A 22704-nucleotide genomic window follows, 5' to 3' on the forward strand; every position below is an offset into this window, starting at 1 on the left:
TAAGATTAGCTTGTAGGGAGTCTGGCAGCTTCCACCTGCGTCTCTGGGAACACTGGCTCCGAGGGCAATCAGCGGCAGGTAAGAGATCTGAACGCCTGAGATTGCAACGCTGGGAGGCTGCCTGGGGGGCAACAGCAGCCATCCTGGCCCAGGCTCAGCACACCAGGGAGGAGTCACCCTGGACACTGAGCTGCAGGAGACACCACGTGGGGAGGACCTCAGGCTCAGACAGATGTCTCTTGTCGAGCTGCCCCAGCACCTGTCACCACCTGAGCCACCCCCGCAGAGGCCCCTGGTGCTGTCGGGCAGAGCAGAGCAGAACTGCCGTGTTCTGCCCAGATTTCTGACTCACGGAATTGTAAACACAATAAAACGGGTGTTGTAGCCCGGCAAGTGTGGCTCATTGGCTAAGTATCGACCGACGTATGAATCAGGAGATCACGGTTCCATTCCTGGCCAGGAAACATGCCTGGGTGGTGGGCTTGATCCCCAGTAGGGGGTGTGCAAGGGGCAGCTGGTCAAGGATCCTCTCTCATCATTGGTATTTCTCTCCCCCGCCCCTTCTTGCTCTCTGAAATCCATACAAATATGTATTTTCTGAAAGGGTGTTGTTTTATGCCATCAATTTTTGAGGTGCTGTGCAAGCACCCACAGGTCACTGGAGCACCACGCAGTCCTGAAGAAGGCTGGTGGGACCCTTGTCCAGGCAGCGGGAGGAGGCGCCTCAGTCTCAGAGCTGGGGTGAACTGTGTGTGGCCACAGGAGGCCAATCCTGAGACTCGGCTCCAGCCCTGGCTGCAGGGAAGTGGCTGACGCCTCCAGCCCTCCTGGTCACAGGGCCCAGCAAACACTAAGGGGTCCCTTCCCACAGGCGACAAGCCACAGAGCCGGAGCAGGGCCTTTTAGGTGGCACAGTGGGCCTCTTATGTCTTGTTACTACCTCCCTCCCTTGGGTATAAATGCGAACTCACTAACCTCCCCTCCCTCAAATGCTCAGATTCGGCGGGCCACAGCTCCCTCTGCCCCTCCTCACTCATTGGAAAATTCCTGCGATGGCATCTCCAGCGAGTCTCTTTCTAGATTCACACTTACTCTGGCACTTGGCCTTGCGTATTTCCTGCCTCACATGGACCACCAAGGAAAGGAGGCGGCCCAGGTGTGTGCGTGTTTGGTACGGGGGTGTTTGGTACAGGTGTGTGTGGGGGGGTGATGACTGGGGAGAGCATGCACTGAGCCTCAGTTTCCTTATCTTCAAACGGGGATAATGACGTATGCAGTGCCTGCCTCACTGGATTGTTCTGAGAATCACTCAGGGCAACAGTTACCCAATGACAATACCAGACAACCTTTATTTACTGCGCTCTACATGGACTCATTTAATCCCGGCAGCTCTGCGCCTTGGGCTATTATTGCTCCCAGTTGGCCTGTGGGGTAACTAAGCCTAGAAAGGTTAAATGACCTCTTCATGAAGCCAGCACCTGGCCAAGCAGGGGTCGGAGTCCAGGAGTCTGGACAGGCCCTGCTCTTGGCCACTATAGCTTAGAGCCACACTTGGACTCAAAGACTTTTGCAAATGGTAAAAAAAATGAAATAAAATAAAAAAAAAGACCACTTGAAAACATTAAACTCAGAAGCTCCGGGAGATGGATGCATCTGGGTTGGGGTGGGGCAGTGGTCAGCAAACCACAACTCACGAGCCACATGCGGCTCACAAGCCACGGTTTGCCGCTCTGTTGACTAATGAGTTTGCCGACCACGGCGTTAGGGTATGCGAGTTGCCTGGGCCTCAAGTCAGGACCAGAGGAAAGGCAGCCAACGCCAAAGGGGTGACGACATGAGCCACCAGTACAGGGATTCTCACCCCGCGGGCCCTGCATGAGGCAGCACTGTGTCCTGTAGGGTGGAGGCAGGGGGTCATGATTTAATGGGGACAATTGCCTCCAGAAATGCTGACCTTCCCTCCCCCGACCAGAACTTTAATTGGTGGATGAAGAATTGCTGCAGCAGAGGAAGCTGAGGAGCAATCCTACTTTAAGGATAGATTCTGGTTATAATCCAGGGATGCAATCTTATTTTTGGTTTGCAAACTGCAGACTGTGTGGGATGCTCGTGTTTGCCTCGGGCCCTTAAGGCAGCCAGGACCAGAGGAGAGGGTGTGGGCTGAGCTGCTTCCCTGTGTTAGGACTCAGTCCCTGCAGCCTGGCCTGCGGTGAGGGCCCAGGAGGTGCGTGCTGATGGGGGGCAAAAGAGGCTTATAGAGAGACGGAGAGATCTCTTCCTCCCCTCCACTTTGTCCTCCTGCGTCCTAGTCACAGGCTGTACCTGTACCTGCTGTAGGCAGTTGGACAGATGTGAGAAGAGCAAGGACGATGGGCCAGGTACAGAAGGTCACCAGGGTGAAAAGCCCAAGCTGGGTGCCTAGCAATGGAAGATCATTGTAGGGTGGGACCTTGCCCCCAGGGTGACTTTTCCTCCCCTAGCAAATTGCTGGGTATGTGGTGTGGACCCCCTGACCTTTCCTTCCTAGAGATAACATGTAGGCCTCAAGTAGTATTTCAGCGCCAGGCCAAGATAAGCAACGAAACCAGTCAAGGCTGAGGTCAGGACCAGCTGCATGGAATAGTGACCCCCTGCCCTGGTGCCGGCCCATCAATACAGGGGAGACCCCCACTCTGCAAGGACACACCTGGAAAGTTGCTGAACTTTCTATGGAGAGCTTTCCCTGGGACCTCCCTCCCCTGAAAATCTCCGCCCTTAAAGCCCTTAGGATGGAGGACCCAGGGCTCTCCCTCCAGGGACCACGGCCAGGCCTTTCCCTTTCCCTTCCCCTCCTGCCACAGGCCCTTTACCATCAGCTTCCTCACTACCAAGCTCCAAGGGCCTTTCTTTTACTTCCATCACTTGTTTCTGAAGCCCATTTCTTCTAGGCATTGCTTCTTCTACCTTTGTAATTTACCTAATAAATGTTTTCTTACATACAGTTTGGGTCTTGCTCTGAATTCTTTCCCGCTGAGAACCCAAGTACCGAGGTTGGGTTGGAAAAATCGCAGCAGACAACAAAAACACATCCAGAGACAGACCATCAAACCTCAGAGGGAAGGTAGGGAAGAGTGGGGGTAAGGAGGAGAGAGCAACCAAAGGACTTGTATGCAAGCATCTAAGCCTAACCAATGGACACAGAAAACTGTGGGGTGAGGCATGACGAGGGGTAATGGGGGATAAGGACATATATGTGTCCTATGGAGAGTGGCTACAGTGTTTGGACAGGTTCAAGCCTCTGACTGATGAGAGGGCACAGTCCTCTCGTGGCCACTTGCAAGTCCCAGTCTGGAGGGCAGAGCCCTCCCAGCACAATGATAGCCAACAGCTGTAGTTTGAGCTTGAACCTATGGTCTGAACACGTGACCTCACGTGCCTGAGTGCTTTAGGCTGCAAGTAAACATGCTTGATCAGGTGCATGTAATTGAGTAGGATCAAAACTCTAGAGAATGTTGTAAACATCTTGACCATGCCCTTACTTTGCCTCGTGGCATCTGCTATAAAATAAAGACATGGCTTGTGGGTGTCAGCACTGTCTCTCCGTGATGGAACAGTGTCCCACCAAGACCCAGCTTTCAATCTCTTGTCTGTCTTCTCTAAGCCTTTTAGCCATCCCCACTCAGGGTCACCGAACCTGGCTAAGCTGGCGTGGCACATAAGGTGCCCTGGGCTGAGTATGCCATGGCCATGCCAGCCTGCCACAGTGTCCTTAATCAATAAAGAAAAAAAATTAAAAAAGAAAAACCGCAGCAGAGACTGTGGGAAATCTGTCCCTTAGGACACGCTCTGACCACCAGAGAAGTAATTTATGTTAACTGGGGCACCACTAGGATTGGTCTGTGTTGGAAACTCCTGGTTTGAAAATCTTTTTGGCTCAAGGGTTCATTTGCAACAACATTCATTATAGTGTTTAACATTTTTTTTCATTAAAAGGGGTCTGATTAAGTACTCTGCATAGAGCCTCGGAGTGGAACATGGGGCAGCCCTTTAAAATGAAAATTGAATCATTTAAAAAAAAAAAAACTGGAGAAAAGACTGTAAGTAAAAATATACGTATACCTACAAAACTGGGTGGCATCTGTCCATGTGCGTGGAAAACAGAGATACGATGAATCCAAGCATTACCAGTGGTTACCACTGCTGAGACTGTGGATGGATTTCCTTCTTAGTGTTTTGAACTTTATTCAAATGAAGACGAATAATGTTATAATCATAAGGATAAGCCTTTCCATTTTGATAATTAAAAGTGTGAGAAGAATCTAGCTCAAAAGCATCTTACTTGTTCTTTACCTGTCACCTGGGGGTTTAGTACCCTCTCCTTCTCATTCTTTGGCAGAGAGGGCTGGGTACTGTGTTCCAGGCAAAGCCAGGCCCTGTTTGCAGGTGTTGCCTGGCTCACCTCCACGTACCGGTGGGCTGGCCGTGTGTTTGGCCGACCACATGCTGCACACTGAAGGTGACCGAGTTTGGGAGTTGGAAGTGAGAGGAAAAACGAGCATGGTTAACATATGAAAGACTGCGAACATACTCTTTATAGAGAGTGAGAATTAGCAAGGGTCTAGCAACAATCACGGCTTTAATGCTTGCTACGAACAAATTTTAAAAAACAACCTTGCTTGTTTTATACGAGTGAGGTCCTTCCCAGTTTTTAAAAATAGACCCAATACTCCCACAGAGAATGCATCAAAGTCTCCCTGATCTGCCTACCTCGATTCTATGACTTAGAAATTGGACTATTCGAGTGAGTAATATACATTTACATATACATAATATACATAATATATACATATATGTCCCTGACCTATCGTGGCCTTTGAAGGATGATCACTGCAGCCTTGGGATCTGAAATACTCAGCCACCCACCCCCCTGTAATCCTAGCAGCAGGGAATACCCCTTCCCTAGTTTGAGATGAGAGAGGCGGAGAGCATTGCCTATGAGACTAGACTTTTTGAACCCCACAACGTCTAGTCTCATAACACATTCATTGTTTCTACCCAATCCTACTGCTCCCTCTTCCCCTAAATTTCCCCTGCCGGGAAGGTGGGGTCTGGGAAGCCTTTTGTTCTATGAGGTCTGTTCTGGGCCAGCAGGTTAGACATGTGACTAGAAATCAGCTGCCACAAGGCTGCGGGTCTAAAAGGCAAATCAGGCCTGGTGCATGGCTGTGGGGAGGCACTGGCTTTTTGCCTTGGGAACCCAATTCCATCTTTGCTCTGATCTTTTCTTTTCTTTCTTTCTTTTTTTTTTAAAAATATATTTTTATTGATTTTTTACAGAGAAGAGGAGAGAGGGATAGAGAGCTAGAAACGTTGATGAGAGAGAAACATCGACCAGCTGCCTGACTCCTGCACACCCCCTACCGGGGATGTGCCCGCAACCAATGTACATGCCCTTGACCGGAATCGAACCTGGGACCTTTCAGTACGCAGACCAACGCTCTACCACTGAGCCAAACCGGTCTCGGCTGCTCTGATCTTTTCATCCACCGGTCGTCTAAAGCTGAAAATACCACAAGCTGCATGGAGCACAGATTCTAAGAAATGGGAACAGGGTTTCAGATCACTACGTAGAACACTTCCTGAGTGTGTGCTGCAGGTGACCACCCCTGCAGGTGCTCTCCCCAAGAGGCTGCCTAATGTACCGGGGAAGCGGCACACTGCATCTTCCCAGAGTCTGAGCACAGTCGCTCGGCCACGACCCAGAGCAAGGGAAGTATGTCCAGCTCACATGCTGGCTTTGGTCAGAGGCTTGGGCCTCCCTTCCCAGGTCACAGGATCTCTGTGGGAAAATGCTCTGAATTTCAAATCTAATGCTCCATGAACTGGAAGCATCCTAGAGGCCACCACATTTTCTTGATGGTAGCAGACACTCAGAAACATCGTGTGACCCATAAAACATCTATAAGGTCAAAGTGGCAACAACTGCAATAAAAAATGTATATGTATTCATACATGTCAGCTAAAAGATTAAATGTATACGCAAGATATTTTCTTTCCTGCTTCCCTCTCTCTCCATCCCTGCCTCTTTCTTCCCTTTCCTTCACTTCCCTTCTTTCTCCTCCTCCCTTCTCTCTTTCTCTACCTCCTCCCTCCCTTTCTCTCTTCATCCCTCCCTCCCTACTTTGCCATTTGGGAAGCCCAGGGGACTGATTCATATCAGAAGAATTTTAAGGCTTCAAAACTGGACTGAATATGGAGCTGCCCTACATAAAGATACGAAATCCATGCTCAAAGAGGCTTATTTTAGCGCCAGCAAAGCTCGTTGCATCTTGGAATCGCTCAAAGGCCCAGGTCAAGGCTGGTGGCCTTTGTTACTATTTTTGAAGTCAGACAAACTGTTCACCTGAAACGGTGGCTTTGTGGTAGGAGATGAAAATCATTTGGAGCTGATACCGGAATCCTAAACTAGTGAAGTCAAACATCTGGACGAAGACACAGAAGACAAAGCCTTCTCCACATGATTTCCAAATGGATTGGGGATAGCACGTTGGTCTCAACTACTTTCCCCCCATGTTTTATCCCAGTCTTCTTGTGTTGTGACATAGATAGCTAAAAACCTCAAAAGGGCAGAGGGTCCATGGGTGTCATTTTTAGTTCAAATGTAGAATAATATTTGGATACTCTTATGAAGGCAAATTAAGTATTTTTTTAATTTAGAAAGACATACTACAATACTCAAGGAAAGGCTGGACTTCACCCTAAAAAGAACCGGAATATTAACGTTGACATTCAATGAAAACAAATGGAGGCAATACGCCATTGTGAGGCCTGCAGAGTGGATGTTTGCTATGACTGCTATTTTATTTATGTATTGCTTCGTATTCTTTCACTTCTTTTACAAGGGCAATGGGAAAACTTTGGACCATAAATACACTTCCGGCAACTCTATCTTAAGCCTCTTAGCAGAAAAAGGGGCCAGGCTGTCTGTCAATGGTAATGTCAGCGGACGAGGAGAGCGGACAGATAGAGATGGAGCTCACTTCCAACACCTGTTATTTATGAGGCACTCTACTTATGTTCCTTCAGTTCTATCCCGATGAAGACCTGTGAGGTGTAAATCCTTGGACCCATTTTATATATGAAGGATATCAACTCAGGAAAGTCCCATGGCTTGTCTAAGACCAGGGAGTGGGGAGCTGCATAAGGTGTGAACTCTGACCTGCGTGTTTTTTCCACGACAGCAGTCCAACTACCACAGGGAACGGGGTTTCACACAAACCAAAACGTAGGTGGATAGAATGGAATTTTGCTGCTTAAAGAGACAACTGGCCTTGACCATTTTGGCTCAGTGGATAGAGCGTTGGCTTGCGTACTGAAATTGGATTCCAGTCAAGGGCATGTACCTTGGTTGCGGGCACATCCCCAGGTTGGGGTGTACAGGAGGCAGCTGATCGATGTTTCTCTCTCATTGATGCTTCTAACTCTATCCCTCTCCCTTCCTCTATGTAAAAAATTAATAAAATATATATATAAAAAAGAGACAACGGCATTTCACAAGAATATGCTTATGTCACCAGTAACCTACTCCTGAAATGACTTTAATCACCCGGTTGATCCCATGCAAAGAAACACACCAGAGATATTAGGAGCCGCCTTTGAGGGCTTTGCTTTGCGGCCCTTCCTGTTACTACATGTAATGTTTATATTAGTCTCCCCCGGCCTCTTAAATAGAAGGAGTTGTCTGATGGCGCATGAACATTTTTTCCTGTTTTCAAGCCTCAAAAACTGAAAGGAATGAGCCACATGCAGAATGATCCATGCTCTGGACATGAGTCTGACATACCTTAGAATGGTGTAAGTTTTGCAAATACCCACTGTGGTCTATGCATGTTTGCCAAAACTCAAACAGGCTGTTTCAAGAAGTCTTATCCAAGACATTGAACTCCCAAGAATATGCTATACTGCACTATCGATGTAATTCTTCCATATGGGGTAAGAAACCATTAAAAAATATATTCTTATTGATATCAGAGAGGAAGGGAGAGAGAAAGGGAGAGGTAGAAACATCAATGATGGGAGAGAATAATTGAGCGGCTGCCTCCAGCATGCCCCCTACTGAGGATTGAGCCCACAACCTGGACACATGCCCTTGACTGGAATCGCACCCGGGACCCTTCTGCAGGCGACACTATCCACTGAGCCAAACGGGATAGGGCTGATGCAATTCTTTACATATATTTCAAATACAGTGAACAGAGAAGAGCTGTCAAATTAAAGTGACATTTTCGAATTCTCCTGATTACACATGAATTCTTGGTTACAGCCATATCTGTTTTATCTGCTTCAAATGCAGAATGCCATTCAATTTGTACCATCTTGAAGATGTGTGTGTATTACGGGAACACTTGTTTTCTAGAATTGCTTTCATTTTCCAAGTTTGTAATACGTGGGCTAGTTTTTAGACCTAATGACAAATAGGACTCTAAGAGGCATAACAGCACGAGGACATCATTGTAAGACTAACTTCCATTGTAAGTTATTGTAAGCCAATGGGCCAGGCACCAATTATTTTTTTAGGTGTCTAATTTGGCTGCTATTCAAAATAGGAAACCACAAACTCTGTATGGGGCACTGACATTCATTTTTCGTCCAAACAAACCCAGACTATTATGTCCTACTAGTTAGAAACAGCCACCAGAGAAACCGACAGGCCCAGGAAAGGAATGAGAGGGCTGGAATACACTTTCTATATTTTGATTCCAGAGAAAGAGAGGGGTTCGTCAAATCTGAAAAGCAAAGTTAGTAGTTGAGCAATGACATTTTCGATACCAGGTAGAAGTGGAGTGCTACAGAAAATGGAGTCTGCACAATACCTTATACTAGGTATACCTTTGTTTTTTGGTAAACATGCCAAGTAGCTTAATGGAAAGTTGGGCTTTCAATACATTCCAGGTACGTTTGGGAAAAGGTTTAAACTGTCCCTGGAGGGCGGCTACTTACCACATCGAAGGCGGTAAACACGTGACAGTAGTGGTGATTGGACTTCAAATCTTTCGTGATGTAAGCAAATGTGGAGAGGTCTTCTGGGTCTTGGGCGGCACAGGAGATGTTACGGATTTCATGCTCGGCAATTATGTTCTAGAAGAAAAGACATGAATGACCGTTGCTTTCCTTTGCAAACCAGCATGTTTTATTTTATTTTATTTTATTATTATTTTTTAAAATCCTCACTTGAGGATATTTTTTCCATTGAATTTTAGAGAGAGTAGAAAGAAGAGGGAGAGACAGAGAGAAACACCGATGTGAGAGAGACACATCGATTGGCGTTTCCCCCATGCTCTTGACCAGGGCTGGGAGCCTGCATCTGAGGAAGGTGCCCTTGACTGGAATTGAACTCGGGACCCTTCAGTCTGCAGGCTGATGCTCTATCCACTGAGCCAAACCAGCCAGGGCACAAACCAGCAGATTTTAGAACCAAGGCAACTGAACAGAGAAGCAGCTGCTTTCTCCCTTTCTAGAATGTTCTAGACCAGAAACCTTCAAAGTGATGCAACACACTCTCCACGGGTAGGTATATGCCAGGACTGGAAGGCATGTCTTCGTTTAATTAAAAACAAATTAAAATAGTCACATCCTGGAGCCGGTGCTCACCAGGTGCTGCACACAGAAGCAGTCGGGGTGGCAGCCACTTCTTTATAAAGAGCGATTGCTAATCACTTCCCTGTCTCCATTCCCCACGGGCACCTGTGGATAGGCAGGGCGGCCTCCTCCTGCCACAGTCTGCCCCAAGGAGGCTGGAACTCTACCCCAAGGAGGCTGACCTGCACCATCGTCCCAGCAGGCAGGCAGAAGCATCAAAGTGCGATCTGTCTCTCTCTCAAAAAATATTTTTTTTTATTTCAGAGAAGAAAGGAGAGGGAAGGAGGGAGGGAGGGAGAGAGGGAGGGAAAGGGAAAGAGAGAGAGAGAGAGAGAGAGAGAGAGAGAGAGAGAGAGAGAGAGAGAGAGAGAGAGATATCAATGATGAGAGAATCATTGATTGGCTGCCTCCTGCATGCTCCCCACTGGGGATCAAGCCCACAACCTGGGCATGTGCCCTTGACCAGAATCGAACCTGGGACCCATTAGTCCACAGGTTTACGCTCTGTCCATTGAGCCAAACCGGCTAGGGCAAGGTGCTGTCTTTTGACCCCATGCAGGCTAAGGTGTAGGGGTGGGCTGAGGGAAAGGCCACAGTCACTACCTGGGCCTTGGATGCCTTGTTTGAGGTGGGGTCTTAGGGGTGACACTATGTACAACTTTGAGTGGTACTGGGGTTCTCATCAGCTTACAGGTGAGGAAATGGTACCCAGAGCCTGGAAGTGCTTTAGGCAAGACATGTGGTAGAGCTGGGATTGTAATGTGGGGTTGCCTGACTGTAGAGTCCAGGCTCTTTCAAATAACTTTTAAAAAATATATTTTTATTGATTTCAGAGAGGAAGGGAGAGATAGAAACATCGGGGAAAAAAGAAGAAGAAGAAACATCAATGATGAGAGAGCATCTTCGATCGACTGCCTCTTACATGCTTCACAGTGGGGATCAAGCCCGCAACCTGGGCATGTGACCTCCTGGTTCATAGGTCAGCATTCAACCACTGAGCCACACTGGCTGGGCTCTTATTTAAATATTTGATTCCCCTCATCCCTACCCAGCTCTCACTGGTTTAACATAATTTCATTTTTCTCTCTGTAGCATTTTTTATGCCATCCCTCTGCCAGCACCCTCATCACAACCTGCCTCTGAGGATCACTGGTGGGAGGAGTGAGGAAAGGTGTGAGAACCCTTATCCTGACGCACAAGATGACTAAGGAGCATCGTTGGCTGCAGATCTCTGCCAGAAACTTCTTTGGACACAGATGTATTTAAAAAGCAAAAAATTTTCACATAATCATGCAATCATTTTTTATCTTGTGATATCCCCTTTATGTTTTCTGCAGTTGTCATAGATCTAACACCTTCAATGCTTTAGTTAGCCTAATTGGGTTTTAATTGCACAGTCTTAAATAACCTGTCGGCAATCTAATGTTCCATGTATACCCATCAATGTCTATGGAGACGTACAAAATGTCCTTCCCTGCCAGCAGCCCCAGCGAGGACTTCATGTCCCTCACCCTCCCGAGCTGTGTGGCTGGGAAGCAATTAGAGAATTAACACATAAAAGAAAATGAAATTAAGACATCCTTCACCGGGGGCATGTCTGTTGACATTACATGCAGCGCTCTGTCAACTGTAACTCAAATTGAAATTGGAATCCCATAAACAAGTAACATCCTATTGAAAGATACACGGTTTCAAAACAGAAGGTCATGGAGCTGCTTCTGGCATTCAGAGAGCATTTCTTTGAGTAGAAATAGAAATTAGGAAGAAGGGAGTCTTAAAATGAATTTAAAAATAATGAGATCTACAAAGTCTTTACAGGTACTGTGAGCAGGTGCTGAGAGCCTCTACCATCATTTTAATTGGGGGCCTGTCAGTACCTCGGGAAGACTGGGTGGATCTGGTCTCACCTGTCCAGGATTCACTATTACCAGAAACAGAACTTTGGCTCCATATGTTAACTAAATTGGCATTTTGTGTTCTGTTTTTTTTTTTTTTTTTTTTTTTTTTTTTTTTTTTTTTTTTTTTTTTGTGTGTGTGTGTGTGTGTGTGTGTGTTAATCCTCACCCAAGGACATTTCCCCCATTGATTTTTAGAGAGTGGAAGGAAGGGAGGGGAAGAGACACTCAGAGAGAAACATTGATGTGAGAGACACGTCATTTGGTTGCCTCCCCATTGCACCCCAACCCAGCTAGTGATTGGGTTGGGGATTGAGCCTGCAACTGAGGTACATGCCCTTGACTGGAATCGAACCTGTAATCCTTCAGTCTGAGCTAAACCGGCGAGGGCCATTTTGTGTCCTTGAGATCATTTACCAGCATAAAGTGGATCAACTTCTTGGGAAAGCATTACAGTGAAAAGTGCCCCATGGTTATTATTGCACTAAATTCCCTGAATCTTGCCAAATGATAAGATGTCATACTTGATGATTTTCAATGGTGTATGATAGCATTGTGGCCCTGGGCCTGTGTAGGGAGTTTTTTTAAAAAAATTTTTTTAAAAAAAATTGATTTCAGAGAGGAAGGGAGAGGGAGAAAGAGATAGAAACATCCATGATAAGAAGGAATCATTGTTTGGCTGCTTCCTGCATGCCCCCTACTAGGGATTGAGCCTACCCCCCAGGTATGTGCCCTTGACCAGAATCGAACCTGACTTCCTGGTTCATAGGTTGACACTCATCCCCACTGAGCCATGCCAGCTGGGCTAGGGAGGTGTTTTTTTTTTTTTTTTTTAGCAAAACTTGATATATCCACAGTGCCAAAATGTGGTGAGGACCTGAGATCTCACTACTGAAAAACCGACATCATCATGAGGGGCAGGTGACACACCTCAGTTTAAAACGAACTCCTACATTGCTCAGCTCCCACACATATGCAGACTCTAAGGAGCCTAGAGTTTTACAAAGGCGCAAGAGAAGGACGGGGCGGGGCTTACGCTGCCCTGTCTCTGGGATAGAAAGTTGGGCAACAGCGACCTCCTTCAACAAGGAGAGGCTGTGTGTCCACCTGTTGCCTTTCATCGTGTTGAAGAACAGCTGAAGAGGTGCCTTGCCGGCCCGTGCAGAGCAGCAGTTTTGGTCCAGACAATAACAGAGAGGCTCTGAGAAGGAGGTGTGGTAACGAAGCGATGGAGCCTACATCGGCCTCTACCTGCTTCCCTCGCTCTGGGCTCCGACAGGTAGGGACCATGAGGCAGGCCTAGCAGCTCCGGCCCAGGACTAACCTGAGACACCTGCAGAGTAGGTGATGCTAATGAGCACAGCACACATGCTCCATGGGCTCTTAATCTGACGTCAAAACACAACAGGCACTTGTTTAGGCAAATGTTCTATTTTGTGCCTAAAAAATAGGATACGCCCTATTTGAACTTGGCATTCAAAACAAGCAAACAAACAAAACCCAAACCCCGGTGCGGGCCGTTCCTAATTTAGCCAGGTGCGAAGATTGAGGAGGCCGGGCAGGAGGGGGCCGGGCAGGAGGCCAGATACAGCCCACCCTCATCCAAGCTCTGGACATGTAGATGTGTCACCTCTGGGAGACCCTGCTGACTAAACGGTCACAGTCCCCTGGGCAGAATGCTACGCCAGAGCTGCCTCTGAGCTATGGAGCTACATGATGTGCTTCATCTACAACATTTTGGTACTAAATCAATTTCAAGTTCCATTTTTAAATTAAAAAAAAATATATTATATATTGATTTCAGAGAGGAAGGGAGAAAGGGAGAGAGAGAGAGAGGGAAAAAAAATCAATGATGAGAGAGAATCACTGATGGGCTGCCTCCTGCATGCCCCACTGGGGAGCAAGCATGAAACTTGGGCATGTGTCCTTGACTGGAATCAAACCCAGGACCCTTCAGTCCACAGGCCAATGCTCTATCCACTGAGTCAAACTGGCTAGGGCCAAATTACATTTTTAACTTAAGATCATTTTCCACTCTTGAAGCAAGATTCATGATTTGTTTCCTAAGTTATCAGGCAATAAATTTGAGATTACAACTAGGTAGCTAACCCTTCCTCTTGAACTCAGCCAAAGCCACTTACTAACTAGAATAAAAGGGAAAGAATGCTTTTCAGGAGGGTTTAGTTTTCACAGATCTAATGGGGGCCCAGAGGAAATGAATAGTAATTAACACAATCATCTGTTATACTTCTAACTAGTTGGTGGAAGGCAGCTGTGGAGTAACAGAAAAGCGTTAGGCTAGGGCAGTGGTGGCAAACCATAGCCCACAAGCCACATGCTCTTTGGTCCCTTGAGTGTTCTAACTCCACTTCAAAATAGACTCGCCCAGGATGAAAACAGACTTCTACACATGGGCCACCAAGTTTCAATTGCACTGTACATGAATGCCCTCACGTGGTCTTTTGTGGAAGAGCCACACTTAAAGGGCCAAAGAGCTGCATGTGGCTCGTGAGTTGCTGTTTGCTGACCACTGGGCTAGGGGGTGGGAAAGTCAAGTTTTAGTCCTTCTCCAAGACCAATTGGCTGTGTGACTGCGGGGCAGTCCCTTAACCACTCTACTTGTCCAGGCCAGGTTGAACCAACCCCTCGATTGTACCAGGGCAGAGTTAAAGAGATATAGTGGTTAGGAGAGGGCTGTTTATGAAGAAAGTGCAAGGAAAACATGTACGCTAATGAGAAAGATGCAAATTGGCCATACCTCCGCAATGCCTACCAGCCGATCAGGAGTGAGTATGCAAATTAACCAAACAAAATGGTGGGTTAATATGCACACACAGGCATGGAGTGAAGACTGAAGGCTCCGCCTGAGCGAAGACTGAGACTGAATACTGAATACTGAAGACTGAAGGCTCGGCTGTGGCTGGAGCCAAGCCTGAAGGCTGAAGACTTGGCTCCACTACACCCTGGGTCTTGGGTGCCCGAGGAAAACTGGTGCCAGCAGCCAGGGGAAAGAAGGCCTATTGCATGAATCTTCATGCAATGAGGCCTCTAGTCAAATATAAATAAGTCAAACATAAGGTGTGACTGGGTTGAGCCTAATTACAGGCCTAGTGGTCACTAGTAACTAAAGGTGCCAAGTCTTCCAATATAAATCTACATGTTACACGTCCTTCTCTTCAAATCAAAGTGCTCACCAAGATGACACTTCCCAGGGGAGAAATCTCTGGTACAGACCAACAGCAGGACTCTGGAGTTTATGTACCTGCTCCTTTCTGGCTGTGGGCATTAGAGGTCTTTTTTTTTTGCTGTAGAACAGAGTGTCATACAAAAATGCCACTGCAAACACTGCTAGCATCTAGGTGTCTGAGCACAGTTCCTTCCATGCCACAACCTGAGGAGTCAGGGTCCTTCAATTGTGGGTCCTCCGTGACTTCTGAAACCAGTCCTTCAGCCCTGGTTGGTGGTAGTGCTGCTCAGCCTTCTATAGTCAAACCCCACCAGTGTGGCGTTGCACCCTTGCTTTTTTCTACTCTTCCAAATCCTACCTGTCTACTTTAGTCCTCACACAGCAAATCCTAGACTACTGTCTTGAGTCCCCTGCTCTCTCCCAATCTGTTGTCAGATTGGGGCAGATCAACTACTTTGCAGGACCCTGGGAGGGGGACCCTGGATAGCCAGTTGAGGTCAATGTCCCCACATTACTGAAGAATCCAGGCACAGCCCTGGCCTATGTAGCTCAGTTGGTTGGGTGTCAACCCCATGCATGAAAAGATTTGATTCCTGGACAGGGCATATGCCTGGGTTGTGGGCTTGATCCCTAGTAGGGGGTATGTAGGAGACAGCCTATTAATATTCTACTATCACATTGATGTTTCTTTTTCTCTCTCCCTGTCCCTTCCTCTCTCTCAAAATCATATAAAGAAAATATATATAACAAAGAAAAATCAATAAAATATATATAAAAAAGAAAAATCCAGGCACATAGTCATATAGTCACAAAGAGGCTGGCTCCACCTATCACCAACATATGCACCTTGCCTTTGCTCTAGATTTGAAAATATGCAGAGGACCACCAGGAGGACTTAAAACATATGCTGGTCTTCTTTATTTAGTGTCTTTATTCACTCAAAATTACTTTTTGCATATCTCTTGGTGCTTATACTTTTTTAAACAGTAGTATATAGTACTTTCTTTTTTTGGTACATATAGTACTTCCAAAGAGAAGTCATCTGTGAGCAGAGATCTATCTAATTATTGGCGATTGAAACTTGCTAAGGTTGTTCATCTAAGTGAGTGTCAAACTCACACCCTGAAAATATATCGCTATTCATGGCTTTCAAATGCAGATGGGGTGGAGACAGTTGCTCCAGGTTAGAAAAAACTCCAAAAGCCAGAGCCGTTCTTGACATATAGACATAGTGGTGGCAATGATATTTTCAGTGAGTTTGAGGACTTTTAAAATCAACTGACTATCATTTAAGGATAACACAAGTTTATGCTCCAATAAAAATGTTTCCCAGAAATAAAAAAACACACAAATCAATTGGGATTTTTCTGATTTAGTCTCCACAACTGACCAACAGTAACCGTCACTAACCCACTGCAGAGTTGAAACTAACGTTGCAACTATAGACTTTGATATTGTCAGCCAGCATGATCATGCCAGGTTAGAAGCCTGCTTGGTTTTCAGAACTGTTTCTAAACCTGGGAGGTTGTTTCCTTAAGTAGATTTGGGGGCTTGTGCATATCTGACTGCTGGTGTGGCAATCCCTTTCATTACGGAAAAAAATCAAGAAAACTGCGAATTGGTTGATTCAGATGCTTAGGTTTAGTATAGACACCCAAGGGTCACACTGCCCATGGGACTTCCCGTGGCCCTAAGGTACCCTTACGTTCACCTGTTCCATGACGTTCAGCTTTCAGCAGGGAGGTCTGGGTAGAGAAGTCCAGAAAACAAATGGTATTCACCAGTGGTCATCACCTCATTCCCCTCCTTCTTTACTTGTCAGTTGGAAGGTGTAGAAGTGAAACACATGGACATTGGGGGTCTTGTGAGAAGGAGCCAGGCAGCTTTGCGTTTGGGGAGAATGACCTTGTCCACACCCAAGCTTTCTGGCACTGTCACCTTCGCCAAGAAGGGAACTGCAGAACACCTTTTAAGTAAAATGCAACCCAGTTGTCCACACTCAGAATTAAGGCCCTTAACTCTTCCCTCGGGGAGTATGAAGGCCCAGCAGAGCCCAGCAGGGACTGTTTGGCTTTCTTTTCTGATTGTGTCTCTTAAGAAAACAACACAGGCCAGCAGGTGTGGCTCAATTGTTGGGTTTTGACCTATGAACCAGGAGGTCATGGTTCAATTCCCAGATTTCCGATTAAGTCTCCACAGTGTGGGGCCTGCAGGAGGCAGCCGATCAATGATTCTCTCATCATTGATGTTTCTCTCCCTCTCCCTTCCTCTCTGAAATAAAAAATAACAGTACTAAATAAAGAAAACAATACAGCTGTGACTCTCTTTTTCCATCTCAGTAGCTGAGATTGAAATGCACTTATAAATTATCGACATCAGAAAACGTGTTCCTTGGCAAGGTTTTCATTACATGCATCAAATGAGAGGGCATATACCTCTACAGAAATGGAAAGTCAAATGTCCAACAGGATGGCATTGCTTGATTTTCATTCTATACACACTTTTTTATGTTCTAATGTCCTCTGGATCCAAAGGGACAAGCCACGATCTATTAGAGAAGGCTCCATAGACACGTGAAAGCAGAGTATGTATAGCAATCCTAGGTCAAGTCCCCATAATGACTTGTGCCCTTCTGTACACATGTGTGAGTGTGTCTGCAGTTGTGTTTAGGGAGCAGGAAGTTCAGGGAGTGGGGAGTGACTAACATGGGGCATACTGGTCATGATGGGAAGTAAAGGACATGAGATCACATACTCAGGGCTGTACCCGGTACCTAAGCCACGGAGAGGTGCAGTACCCACCTTATTTGTTGCATCAATAAATTTGACTCCTTTATATGAGACTGAAAGAATAATAGTAGGGACCTTCTTCATTTGCTCGGTGGACTTCTGAAATTAAAATTAGAAAGCTGTTAGAACAGTTTGCGTTGCATGGCAACTGAAGCACATAATTTTTTCTCTTGAAAAAGATAAAAACGAGCTCTACACACACACACACACACACACACACACACACACACGCACCAAACACACTCTCATTTAAATGTTATGTCTCCCTTCTCCTGGGCTTAGCTACGGTTTGGGCTTATACAGAGTCTGTCTTGCACTTGAGGCTCTGGAAGGAGCTCGCTCTGCTGCATCACGTGGATGAAGGGACACCAACCCTCCCTTCCCCCCACCCAAAGGAAAAACGCATGGCACTGCCTCCCACGGTGATCACAAGCAACGATTCTTCCGGCTCGAATTAGACCATGTCAAGTTTAACTCCAAGGGTGAGGTTAGCATTAATAAAATATACACCAGCTCTCCTTTTTTCCTAGTCACTCTCTTTCTTCAGGGCACAAGGTCTGTCTAAATACATCAAAAAGGGTTTAAACTACATCGCCATGCATTTTTCTTGACCCTAGCCAAATCTGCGACAGCTGATAGTATATTTATAGCAGAATCACCGTGGCCACATAGAATGTAATGCTGCACGTATGCCGTCTGGGTGTGGCCTGTGCTCGGAGCCGCAGCAACCCCGGCAGGTCCAGGCAGCCTACTTAGCCATTTAGCGCTGCCCCGTTCTCTTAGGCCAAGTTCTCACGACAGATGCTCACACTGACTTAACACACTCAGGGTGTGCAGCTTACAGCTTCGTGCATCTGCAAGAAGTTTCTGCACAATTTAGTATGTGCCTCTTCCGTTTCGTTGTACCACTCATCACAGGTCACTGACAGTCTGCTTGCTTCTTCCCCGCTATGGATACTCCCCTCACAGTTACACCCCACATCCAGAAGGACCTACCTGACAGTTAGCCTGATGCGTTTTCCAAACAAGACAGGCGGGAACGTAACGGGAAAGAAAACGGATAAATAGGTGAGGGAAACCATTTCAGTAATCTGCCAACCGCACACGTTCATTAAAAAGTAAACAGAAGGGGCTTGATGGCTCTCTGTGGATGCAGCGAAACCGTTATTTTAGAAACGCTGCAGGCTTTCCAGACCTGTCTTCCTGTGTCTTCTGTTTGCTCATCATTCTGTTTACTGCGCTGCAGTCTTATGACTGACACGCAGGAACCATCCGCTGTGAGCGGTCCACTACCCCCCCCCCCCCCCCCCCCCGTCTTGTGTATATTACGGGAGTTGGGAAACAATAGGAATGTTTTTTGATTTCTTCATTTACATGTACTTTCCAATTTTCTGTTTTTTGAATTCTAACATGGGACCAGAATGAAAGGAAGCTTTTAGTTGGATAGTGTGAATGATAGCCATTGAAACTCAATAATGATGATTATACTGCCTCTCTCATTTCAGCCACTAAAAAGGTGATTTTGTCCTGGTTATTTCGACACATCTTTTTGGTAGTTACTATACCCATTTCAAAGATAAAGATATTGGATTGCTAAGAGGATTCATACTTAGTATTTCTTAGGTGTTTCATACAGTATCAAAAAGCAACTCTTTTGAAGGGCTTTTTTTTTTTTTTTGTTAATCCTCAACAGAAAATTTTTTTCCATTGATTTTTAGAGAGAGTGGAAGGGAGGGAAGGAGAAGGAAGACAAGGAGAAGGGAGAGGGAGAGAGGGGGAGGGAGGGAGACAGAGAGGGAGAGAGAGTAGGAAAGAAAGAGAGAGAGAGAGAGAGAGAGAGAGAGAGAGAGGGAGAGAAACATCTGTGTGAGAGAGACACATGGATTGGATGCCTCCCTCACATACCCCGATCAGGGCTGGGGATCAAACCTGCAACCCAGGTACGTGTCCTTGACCAGGAACAGAACCTGAGACCCTCCAGTGCTTTAACTACTGAGCAACACGGACCAAGGATTGAAGGGCTTTTTAACTAGTTTTAAAATTACCCAGACTCACCAATTTTCTTTTGTGATTGCAAAAAAGGATACTATGAAATTGGGATGTAAGGTTAGATATTTTTACCTTTTTAATGCTTTATGCAATCAACCCTTAAGCATGTGCAAGATAAATCACAGGCCAGCTAGGAGAAATGATGTGCAGTGTGCTGACATTAACGCAAAGCGGTGGGCTGATCTCTGGAAAGAGAGAAGGCTACGGCAGGCACGGAATGGGGCTTGGTGTGCTGAATGTGTGGTTTGTGAAGAATTCTTCGCAAAGACTAACAATGGATTGCAACTAAACACTTAGCCCATCTCTTGCCAAGAATATATTCTCCCGAACAGATCTATTGGTAACATGAAACAATATTTAACTAACACAAGGTTAAAATATCAACATTTATGTAGTAATTAAGAACCCCCCTCCCAAATTAAAACAAGAAAAACCCATTTGACATTCATTTTAGCAGTTGAGTGGTTATATTAGGCAGCTCATGGGGCTCTGGAAAAACTCAGAATCTATGTCAGGGGACGTGAAACAGACCTCAAATTGTGTGCTAGCTGCAGCTGGCTGAAAAGGGCTGTCTGAAGGGCTGTGTTGAGAAGGATTCTGAGCCTGTATCTGGGCTGGTGGGAAAGAGGGCTGGGGATGATGTCGCTCTGGGAGAGAAAGAGGCAGAGTAGCACATTCCTGGCCTGGTCTGATACAGTGAACAGCTACAATACAAGTATCCCCTAATGTGACAAAGATATGAACAGACTACTGAGCAGGGAGAGACTCATTTTGCATGACAGAGTGGGACAAGTCATCCATCCATCCACCCATCCATCCATCCACCCACCCATCCATCCATCCATCCATCCAACACTAATTGCCTGTAAGCTATTTTTTTTAAAAAAATATATATTTTATTGATTTTTTACAGAGCGGAGGAGAGAGGAATAGAGAGCTAGAAACATCGATGAGAGAGAAACATCGACCAGCTGCCTCTTGCACACCCCCTACCGGGGATGTGCCTGCAACCAAGGTACATGCCCTTGACCAGAATCGAACCTGGGACCTTTCAGTCCGCAGACCAACGCTCTACCACTGAGCCAAACCAGCTTCGGCTGTAAGCTGGCTCTTAAAAGACAAATAGGAGCTGGGCTGGCGTGGCTCAGGGGCTGAGCATAAACCTATGGACCAGCAGGTCAAGGTTCAATTCTAGGTCAGGGCACATGTCTGGGGTTGTGGGCTCCATCTCCAGTAGGGGGAGTGCAGGAGGCATCTAGTCAATTATTCTTCATCATGGATGTTTCTACCCCTCTCTCCCTTTCTCTTCCCCTCTCTATCTATCTATCTATCTATCTATATGACAAATAGGAATTTCCAGGTGGCAAAGGAGGACAAAAGAGGCTGTTTTAGCAGCAGAATCAACATACACATACACACATGCCTGGAACTAAGGAAGAATGTGGCAGGTGTAGGCCATTGGTGGGAGATGAGGCTGGTGCAGTAGGTCTGGAAGACTGTGACTTGCTGTGCTTAGCTAGGATCCACTGGCAGCTTTTAAGGAGGGAGTGAGACAGTCAAATCAGTGCTGCGGAGAGATGGCTCTGATGGTTGGATGGACAGGAACAAGGAGAGGATGGGTGCAGGGGGGCAGGAAGCTCTGGTGCAAACCCAACGAGGGAGCCTAATCACCTGGGGTGAAGTAGAGGCACTGGAGAGTGCACCAGGGAGCCACAGTTCCGATGAGGAGGCATCAAGAGGATCTGCTAACTGATCCACCCAGAGATGAGTGAGTGAGGATGTCTCAGGTAAAGAGGCCATTTGCTGAGATAAGGACTGAGGGGAGCATGCTTTTGCACACAATCCTTTTGAATGTGCTCAGTTTGGTCATCGATAGGAAATCAGAAATAAGAATCAGATCTGGGACCCTGGCCCACGTGGCTCAGTTGGTTAAGTGTCATCCCATGCATCGAAAGGTTGCCGGTCCAATTCCCAGTCAGGGAATGTATCTTACTAAGGTTGCAGGTTTGATCTTCTGTTGGGGTGTGTGTGAAAGGCAATTGTTCTCTCTCTCTCTCTCTCTGTATAGTCAATAAAACCATCTCCAACTCCCTTGCTAAGTGCACAAATGTCATGCACTGGGCCTATAGTGTATATATAGATCTGGAAATCCACCCACACAGAGGATATGGCTGAAGAGATGGTAGCAGAGGGAATGAGCAAAAGGAGGTCTCAGAACCACCCCTGAGGAAGGAGAATATTTACCAGCTGCAGCAGGAAGAGGAGTCCATGAAAGAACCTGAAACAGAGCTGGAAGCAGCCTGAGAGCTGGAAGTCGAGAAGAAGATTCCTTTAGAGGTGGGAACTGTGCCTGATGCCCTGAGGACTGAGGAGGCCGAGAAATCTGTGCCTGGCTTATTGGCTGGCTCACGGAGGGGCTACTACTTTTATAGAGTCTCCTGGGTGAAATCTCTGGCGTTAGCAGCTAGAAAATTTGTTGCTGAGTTTATTAAGAGCTGCTTCAGAATGGTGGCAGCGGACAAAGGAAAGAACACAGTGAATTTCCGTGAAAAAGAGTGGCGAGACGGGGCAGTCACTGGGTCAGGACACTCTCTCAGGCTGAAATGAAGGCGTCAGTGGGGATTTCTGTCCTGATACAAGGATTTCACATAGTCTGCTCAGCTGCGCTGAACAAAGAAGAAAAGATAAAGGACAGCCATTTCTTTTCCTTTTGAGGGTGCCAAGAACCCCTGTCTCTGCACTGGAGTGGGTTGGGGTGCCGATGATGCAGACTTGCCTGTGTGAATGACCAACAGTGCTGGGGGTGACCACACATTCCCTTGGTACCGATCACTGCTCACATTACAGCATGCACTGCCAGGCAGCACTGGTTTCTAGGGCCTGTCTCTCTGTAGCTTTGCTGGGTATGTCTCTGTAGCTTTGTTGGGTATTCCCAACTGTGTATGTTAAGAATCTAAGCCTTATTTATTTGTGTGGGTTTTTTTTTTTTAGTTGTTTGTTTTTGGTTAATCTTCACCCAATGGATATTTTTCCATTGAATTTTTGAAAAGAGTGGAAGAAGGAAAGACAGACAAAAACATGGATGTGAGAGAAACACATTGATTGGTTACCTCCTGCACAAGCCCTGACCAGGGCCCAGGCCAGGGAGATGCCTGCAACCAAGGTA

General features: G+C 46.5%; 1 protein-coding gene across 22 annotated transcripts in view; it reads right to left on the reverse strand.

Moving 5' to 3' along the window:
• Positions 1-22704, reverse strand: part of ANKS1B (ankyrin repeat and sterile alpha motif domain containing 1B) — a 774190-nt gene that overhangs the window by 7427 nt on the left and 744059 nt on the right. For 17 of the 22 annotated variants that reach the window (XM_084876364.1, XM_084876380.1, XM_084876379.1 and 14 more), the window contains 3 exons: positions 18486-18497; positions 17502-17588; positions 8980-9117 (listed from right to left, as the gene is read on the reverse strand). In XM_084876364.1, coding sequence (XP_084732490.1) covers positions 8980-9117; positions 17502-17588; positions 18486-18497 — 237 coding nt within the window. Of the gene's footprint in view, positions 1-8979; positions 9118-17501; positions 17589-18485; positions 18498-21781; positions 22205-22704 lie in introns of those variants that run through there. The other 5 variants (XM_084876382.1, XM_084876365.1, XM_084876381.1 and 2 more) reach the window with 2 other exon arrangements.

The sequence above is a fragment of the Pipistrellus hanaki genome (assembly GCF_964339955.1).
Source record: "Pipistrellus hanaki genome assembly, chromosome: 3".
NCBI lineage: Eukaryota > Metazoa > Chordata > Mammalia > Chiroptera > Vespertilionidae > Pipistrellus > Pipistrellus hanaki.